General features: G+C 38.2%; 1 protein-coding gene across 2 annotated transcripts in view; it reads left to right on the top strand.

The window, feature by feature from the left end:
• Positions 1-369: 369 nt before the first annotated feature.
• Positions 370-8,818, top strand: part of LOC111871702 (delta(3,5)-Delta(2,4)-dienoyl-CoA isomerase, mitochondrial) — a 28,974-nt gene continuing 20,525 nt past the window's right edge. For both annotated transcript variants that reach the window (XM_023864980.2, XM_023864971.2), the window contains exons 1-4: positions 370-513; positions 1,629-1,746; positions 3,792-3,951; positions 8,640-8,728. In XM_023864980.2, the coding sequence (XP_023720748.1) occupies positions 1,695-1,746; positions 3,792-3,951; positions 8,640-8,728 (301 nt within the window). In that variant the 5' untranslated portion in view covers positions 370-513; positions 1,629-1,694. The remainder of the gene's footprint in view (positions 514-1,628; positions 1,747-3,791; positions 3,952-8,639; positions 8,729-8,818) is intronic.

Raw genomic sequence — 8,818 nt, 5'->3', positions numbered from 1 at the left:
CCTTCACGGCCTAGTCCTTAATTAGCTAAGCACATGGATAACTTTATATTTTTACCCCATACGTCTTCATGTCGTGGTGCTTAGTGGTGGTGTTTAGATGGTTTAGATTGAACAACAAATACTTTGCGTGTACTCATCCGTAGAGAGCAAAATTATCAAGAGTACTTTCACAGTTACAAATTTCAGAAACAAGTGTCTGCTTTAAAGTATTTTAAACTTTCAAGCACGCTACGGCAGTAGCGTTGCGAGTCCAATATTATTTTTGCTAAACCATAGTAGCATCAACGTTGTTCATACGTCCTACGGGTCCCACGTCACGTTAGGTTCGTATCGTTGGTACGTGTGTATCCATAGCCGTGCTCTTTGGCTTTGGTGCTGTAGTGTGTGTAGTGTATCATGATGATGTAATTTGTAATGTGCTCTATCATTGTTGTTCGTTGAAGTTAGACGTCGTGAATGTAAAGAATTAAAAATTTTGTGAGGTTAATTCGATACTCTGAAACCTCAACAACCGTAAGAGAAGATCTGAGTTAAGAATAATATAAAGTGAAGCTGTGGAAGTAATATTTTATAGTTGGCTCATTCTTTCCAGGGTACACACCCCATACCCGTTACAAAGATTAGGCAGTTAATGATGTTTAAGGAGACTGTCACCGCTTGTTTCTAAATCCAAACAAGCCCCAAAGAAACTCTGCATACTAACTATTGTGTTATTTAACGTTAAAGCAAAAAGTGCACGTGGTTACCGCCATAGTTTTAATGATAAATGTGTACTGTAATCAGCTTAGGCTGAAAGCTAATGTCATTTTGGTAGTACAAATTGACATAGTATAGAAAATATAATTTTACATTTTAAGGTCTTCCTTCAGCAGTAAGTTGTTAAGTATATCGTGAAATGCCATTATAAATCCCAATTTCTTTTTCTCACCATCACCATTACAACTTCCTTTGGACTGTATCCATAGACATTTGCCCCATTTCACATCTTTTCAACTAATTTCTTTAAAATTCATTTTAATGTATAAGTTGGTCTCCAGAGTGGCCAGATCCTGCTCGATTTATCAATCAGAATGTATTAATTTCATATGTTGATTAGAATGGAAGTTTTGGAAAATTGAAATATGCGTTGATTTTTGACATCAGTGCCATACAAACATTTATTTATCCAGTTTAAACGTCTGTTTAACCATGGAATATAAATGCCTGGCAGCTGCCCACAGATGTATTAATATTCTTCATGTTATATGTGATTATAAAGTGAAACCTTTTTTCTGACTATATTTGAAAGTGTGCTAAGGTTGTTCATGCTTGGAGCTGGGGTTCCCACTTATACTGCACAAATGCTTGAGATAGTTGATGCTTGCTGTGTATAGAATAATTTGTTCCGTAGCTTAAGGTACTCCGTTGAGTGCACTGTGGTGAGCCCTTCTTGGAATGAAGTAATGCTTCAGTGGCAAAATCTCCAGCTAAGGCTCTGGTTGATGGTGCCATTTGGGCTTGGGCGTGTGAAATCATTCACATTTGTGGAGGCACACAAATGGAGCATGAACCCAAGCTCAAATAGATTTTCATTCTTCTGGCTGCATATGAAATGGCACATTTGGTATATTTTATTTTTCTTTTTCCAGTTGCGGAAGTGAACAGAAGAGAAATAAAGGAACTTGTATGCAAATATTTTGTTGTGGTTGTTTACTATGTACTCAGTCTTCTTGAGGAGAGCAGCAGAAATTGCATTAGCAACAAAACGTAAGCAGTTTTATGAAAAAAGACTTAATTTTGATCACTTGAATTGTTTTACAAATACATGGTCGCACATTAAATACTGTACACAGTGTAGTTTACAAGAGTATAATATACCAACATACTTGGATATTTCCTGAAGTATATGGGGAAAATCTGGGAAATTTGGTTTGATATCTTCCCTGTGTTAAAGGACAGCTGCTGCATAAGACTGACAGCCTCACTGCCATGTGTGAGCTGATTGTCTAGAAAGTGTGGGAGCATTGTTTCACAACCCTATAGGCCTCCATGGCCTGTTATAGGGATAGCTTTACTTTTCTTTTTACTAGATTACAGTACATGAGGTATATGTTGAAACTGGCCTGAGATGTGCTGTAAAAGCATCACATAGCACACATATGAGACCACTTGCAGCTTAGGCCATTTGCATTTCTCTTCCTGCTTCATGTCCCTAGCCTGCACAGCTGTTTTCAAGACTAGTGTCATGCACTGTATATGCTACAGCGGTCATCCCGTTTAACAGCATTGTGTTTAGTAAATGGGTGAAAGGTAATGAGGAACTAGTTTGTTGCGTTAGTCCCATTTGAACATCCCACAGGCAAAAATTAGTTGATACAGATGAACAAATAAGCTGCCATTATGTGCTGATGATAGCTTACTAATTTAGAACAAGTACTAGAAAGACTGTTATCCATAAAACAATTTGGACCTAGGTGAAATCAAATACTTTAAAGACACACTCAGATAACACGCTTAAAATCAGGGAGCATGTTTACACAGATAAAGTTATGTTATCTCACCTGTGGACATCTGTATAATGGGGGATATAGTGTGTGAGTGTGTGTGACTGCCCATGCACACTAAAAATATGAATCTCCTTTCCACTTTGAAGTTCTTCCAAAGGTGGAAAACAAAGTGAATTCGAGGAAATACTGTTTCATACAGTCATTGTGCATAACAGATTCTGCACGTTTTATGCAGGTTATGTCAAAGCCACAACAGTCCTCAATAATATAACATTATTTTTTCTACCTCACTTTCTTCCCTCCTGTTGGTTACAAGAAGAACATGTGAAGATATTCATAGAGCAGTCTGTATCATACGTATGTTTTAATATATAAGGTGATGTGTTCAAAATTTATAAGACTCATTTTCATGTGACATCATTGGCAATAAATAATAGAAAAGACACGTGTTACAACTCTTCATTTCCAGAACCTGCAATTGCACTGAAAGTAAGAATAATTCAATGTTTGTTTCTTGCAGAGCACTAACTTTTGTATGTCAGTTAATAGAATAAAGAGATTGAGGTGTCCTGTTGTCATGTAAGGGGTTTACTAAATATGCATATAGAGGATTAGAAACTGTTGGGAAATAGTTTGTTAAAAATGTCTGATCTAAGAAGTAGATAATTTCAATACAGTTTCTTTTAAAAAAATGTATGGAGAAAGTCCCTTAGGTAGTGTACAGTATTATAACGAATTAAATGATTGTCAACACGTGTAACAAAATAAAAACATGTAATTGCCAATGTGGGCAGTTACACTGGAACAGTGTCATATATTACAGGATATCAACTGGAATACATTAAGAAGTACAGGGTCTTCAGACTTTGTCCGTCATCTGGTATTCTAAAAAAACACAAAAGAAACATTTTGGAAACTGTATCTGTTTCCATCCTCACTTGTGGGATGGGAGACATCTACTCTGTTGGGTCTGTTAGAAAGAGCTAACTTCAGTTACTGGATTCAGTGATTGAAATTAGATCTTTCTAACAGACCCAACAGAGTAGGTGTCTCCAACCTTTCACCTGAGGACGGAAACAGATACAGTTTCTGAAACGTTGTGTTCTTTTATGTTTTTTTTTAGAATACCGGACTATGGATAAAATACAAAAACCATGTAATCCTCAGTGATATACACAATCATCAGAACCCTTTAGAATCTACTTAATACATTAAAATGTCAGTATGTCTGTTACATTGTTGAAATCACTGGGCACAAATAGTGTTCATTTACATTCCCATTACAGTCTTTGTTTAAAATTTCAGAGAAACAAGGGCTGTGTCAGGTAGCCATGATAACTACAGCTGCAGAAGAACAGAGGACACAGTTTGAGGCACTAAATGTTACTGTGCCAAATCCATTTGTTTACCATGTTGAACTTAACAGACCTAAGAAATTAAATGCAATGCATAACACTATGTGGATGTAAGTAAACATTTAAATTCATAACTAATTCCATGAATTAGAACCCTATTTGAGAAGAAAAAGTCACTTAGGTAGTATAGAAATTCCTTGCATTTTATGGAATTGGAAGTTCACAAGGGCCTGCCCTAGTCCCCCTCTTGAATAAGATGATTCAAGTCCACATCCTCACAACTTATGTCTTGATCTATTTTAATACAGGATGGGGCATTTAAACCTTCCCGATTTCAAAAATGCGTGGAATAGAAATAAAGAAAGATGCAGGCAAAATTATTTTATTTGAAAGGACATTTTAATGGGGTTTAAAAATAATATCTTCCAAATGGCCACCTCTGTTTTCCATACACTGACGGAGCCTGTTTTGGAAGTTTTCCATGACTCTACGAGTCATATTCTGTGGAATAGCATTGATTTCTTCGGTGATGGCAGCCTTCAGTTCATCGATAGTTTGGGGATGATGTGTGTACACCTTTGCCTTGAGGTATCCCCACAGAAAAAAATCGCATGGTGTTAGATCAGGCGATCTGGGAGCCACCTGATGTCACCCCGCAAAGAGACAAGATGACCAGGAAACATTTATCTTAGAATCTCCATTGAATGACGCGAGGTATGGGCTGTAACGCCATCTTGTTGGAACCAGATATCTTCCAGGTCATGATCTTGCAGTAATTCATCCAATTTCAGTAGAAGAATATTTTCAAGCATGTAACAATATCAAGCAGAAGTCACTGTAACGACTTCACCATCTTTCGAAGAAGTAGGGATCCCAGACACCACAATTGGAAACAGCACACCAAACCGTCACTTGAGAGCTGTGGAATGTTCGTTGGTGAAGGTTCCGATGGTTATTCTCAGCCCAGTAGCGGAAATTTTGTTTATTTACAGTCCCGGACAGGTGAAAATGGGCCTTGTCACTACAGATCAAAACTGCTGTGGAAGGGATACTCTGCAGAATGTCATTGCACAAATTTCTTCGTGTTTCAAAGTCTCTTTCACTTAACTCTTGCACTATGTGCATCTTGTATGGATGCATTTTGAGATCTCTATGAAGGATTCTTCTAACACTATGGGCAGATAATCCAAGTGCAGTGGCGTGCTTCCATGCAGAACGCTTGGGGGATTACAAAATTGAAGCCCGCACTCTAGCCACATTTGTCGCTGACGTTGAAGTCCTGGTCCGGGCTGAAGATTTTCTTTTTAATGCAGAAGATCTGATGCCCAATTTCTGATTGTTGGTCTAATGGGAAGGGGATCACGCCGACCGAGAGCAAAGTGAGTGCAAAAGGCTCGCTGGGTTTTGATCACAGAACCGCAGTTTTTAATAAACTCTTCCAGCATGAATGCACGATGTTCTCCTGACCAAGCCATTGTGTGTACTGAAAACTGCACACTCTAACGCGTCTAACGATACCATCCCCACCACTCTACCCCCCTCCCTAGCCTCAACAATGACCATGTGAAATCAGAAAGGTTAATATGCCCCACCCTGTATTTTCTTCCCATCTTTGTAGTATGCCTGGGTTTCCCAAGTAGTCCTTCCCCTTCAGCTTCTTCTACTAAAATCTCATACACATTTATCATTCCTTTCATGCATGCTACATGCCCTACTCTGTTAGATTTGATGGCTGTAATGTTATTTGCTGAAGAGTATAATTTGTGGAACTGCTCATTAAGCAGTTGTCTCCATCCTCTGTTAGTTCCCAGCTTATAGTTTAAGATATTCTCTTCAGCAGTCTATTCTCAAAACCATCAATCTATGTTCTTCTCTTAGGTTGAGAGATCAAGTTTTGTATCTGTACAAAACAACAGGTAAAGTTATAGTTCATGAGTTTATAAAGCACAGTAGAGTCTTGATCACCCAGCTCAGGTGAATATTGGTTTAAAAAAAGTTCAGTTTTCCTTTGTACTTCATGTAAACTTCCTGCATTTGAGAATTTGATCCAAAATGTAGTAAAACACAGAGAGAACTTTGTGGTACAGAAATTGGTTTAATGTAGTCACTACTAATAAAAAGAAGAATTGTGGTTTGATTTAGATGCTGCATGAGCTTTTATAACAAACATTAATTTCTTCATGGTTTCAATATTACTGATATCAAAATCTGCAATTATTTTTTTATTGCTAGTGGGGTGGGACTAAGTCCCTTGTACTGTGGCCACTTCTGGCCTATTGTACCAGCCCCAGACGATAGGTGAGGGTGATTGTGGAGCAGTTGGTGGAATGAAGATTGGGAGGGGAAACCGAAGTACTTGGAGAAAATCCGCCCCAGCGCCACTTTGTCCACCACAAATCCCACTTGACCAGACCCGGGTTTGAACCCGGGCCCCTGCGGTGGAAAGCCAGTGAATAACTGCTTGAGCTATGGCGCAGCTCACTTCAAACCTTAAGAGAGAGAGACATTATGTTCCTCTGAAACATTTGGCGCTCTTTAAATTGTGTGACATCACATGCACTTCATAGTCAGCACTATGAGAACCTCAAATACAGAATTGATATTGGTGGTTTGCCGGAGTTTGTCTGTTCCTGTCCCGGTTCATTTTCAGAAAGTAACGTCATTCTTTAATGTTCAAAACAGCAGCAAGGTGTGTAATAGATTGAAGCTGAGAAATCAGTCAAGATTCCTCAAACTGCTGTTAAATTGTATTGTTCTGATCAAAGTTACTGCTCATCCTCTTGCACCTATACACTATTGAAACTGTTGACAACATGACATTTGAAGTTGTTGAATATCGACCACACAGTATTGACTTAGTGCGCTCTGATTTTGTCTCTTTGGGCCACATAAGGAAGCACTGCAGGGTCTCTGATGATGAGGAAGTGAAGTTAGCAATGCAAAATTTGCTTCAGCCTGAACAATGTGAATTGTTACGATAGAACTGGGGTGTTCATGGACTGCTGGAATAAATGTTTTCAAGAGAAAGATGATTACGTTAAAATTCTGGTTTAAGGTTTACCTTGGGGATGAGATTTATGTATCTTAAATAAAACAGTCTTGAATGGGAGGTTGTATAGAATTCAAGCAGAAAATGACACCCCACTGTTAGTTTGCTTTAATCTAACAAAAAAAAAATGAGCAAATATATGTTTCTTGAGCCTAAAAACAACAGAAAATACCAGGTGATATGCCTTATATAGCAGTTGCTGCTTACAGTCAATGTTTGCCTATTTGTGCCGATGTCTTTATTTTAGCATTAGATCTTTAATGTGTGTACAGTATTTACACAGTTAAATGCATGTCTCTCACACATTTCAACACAAAGAAAAATTCACTAAGAAATATACATGAAGCCCAAATTACTTGTAGAACTACCGTGAATATGTAAAGGACTCACTTATTCCACATGCAGACCTGAAGGTCCCTTTCAGCAAATACTGTATTTGTATGAATTAAAAAGTTAACCCCCACCCCCATAAGGAAAATGTCTTCACATAAAATATGATCTTCTATATTAATTAATTAATATATAGTTATAAGAAAACATGTAAAAATATTAAATATTTGAAAACATATTGTAACGTGTTTTGTTACTGAAGACACCGTTCAGATTGTTAATTGGTTTATTCAACAACCTACAATTATTGGCTACAATTAATTATAACAGTGTTGGGGGGTTTTACACTTTATAACCCTATTTGCAATAATCAATTCACTCTATTGTCAGTAGTCAACACGTTTTCACAGTATGGGAGCTATATAAGTCCAACTGTATCACACACTCCCAATTATTACTCGATTATTACGAACTAACACTGATTCTCACACATGCATCCATAACTCGTACTCGTAACTCATAACTGCTTGTAAATACGCGTTCGGGTCTTCTTACCGCGACTGCTGCTATACTCCAACTGTAGTCGGCTGACTGGAGAACTGTTGATCACACACTCGCTCGTAGGTTTGCTCGGAACTAACTCGAAACTGAACTTGGCGATGGCCACATTTCAATTACAACTCCTCGCAGGCAGCGCAGCTCTCTTATATAGTGGCTGTGTGTGCCTGTTACGTAGCAACGCTGTTACCTCACGCTGTCTTATGTCACCGCGCGTTACGTTACTGTGCGGAGGGGGGGGAGCGCTGACTCACCCGCTGCGTCACTGCTGGTGGGGTGGGGGTTCTCAATTGCGCAACATGTCACAATATTATACAGTAAGTCGTTTCTTTTTTTCTTAAATTTTCTGTCTTAACGAATGTCAAATTAATGACTTTTGCTACAGTTTTGTGTGGAGAATACAGTTTCTGATTCATAGCTCTAGTGGTGGTCCAGGCAACCTCGTAATTCATGGCTCATGACCTTAAAACGCATTTCACTTTCTCTCACATTTCCTTTGCTGGCAGCATAATGTGGCAGGAATGCTGTCTTTCACTTCATTATTTATCTCTGAAAGTAGGGAAGAGAACCTGATCTTCCATGCATGTAAACATGATGCTGAATGGAATTGGATTTTCATGTACTAGCTGTGGGTAGTGGGACTTCAGCTGAGACCACAAAAAATTAAAGACAGAAAATGGGGAAATCTTTTAGATCAAAAAGGGGTTGTACTGTACATTAAGAAATATGCTATGTCCAACTATGTACTGTGTGATTACTTTGTCAAAGTTTGTAATAAATTGCTTTTAATTTTTCACTTTCCCTATGTTTACTCCATACAAGTGTTATACAATTCTTATTATGATACTTTGATCTTCATAGAGAAATTGGAAAGTGTTTCACAGAGCTTGGAAATGATCCAGATTGTCGAGTTATTGTACTGTCTGGTGCAGGAAAAGTGTTCAGTGCTGGTGAGTCTGTTACACTTATATGACATATTACAAGTCTATTCAGCTTATAATTGTGGCTCAACATCATAGTGTAGTCTTGGTTGATTGATC

The sequence above is a fragment of the Cryptotermes secundus genome, unplaced genomic scaffold, assembly GCF_002891405.2.
Source record: "Cryptotermes secundus unplaced genomic scaffold, Csec_1.0 scaffold428, whole genome shotgun sequence".
Classification (NCBI taxonomy): domain Eukaryota; kingdom Metazoa; phylum Arthropoda; class Insecta; order Blattodea; family Kalotermitidae; genus Cryptotermes; species Cryptotermes secundus.
This window is presented reverse-complemented; position numbering and strand designations above follow the sequence as displayed.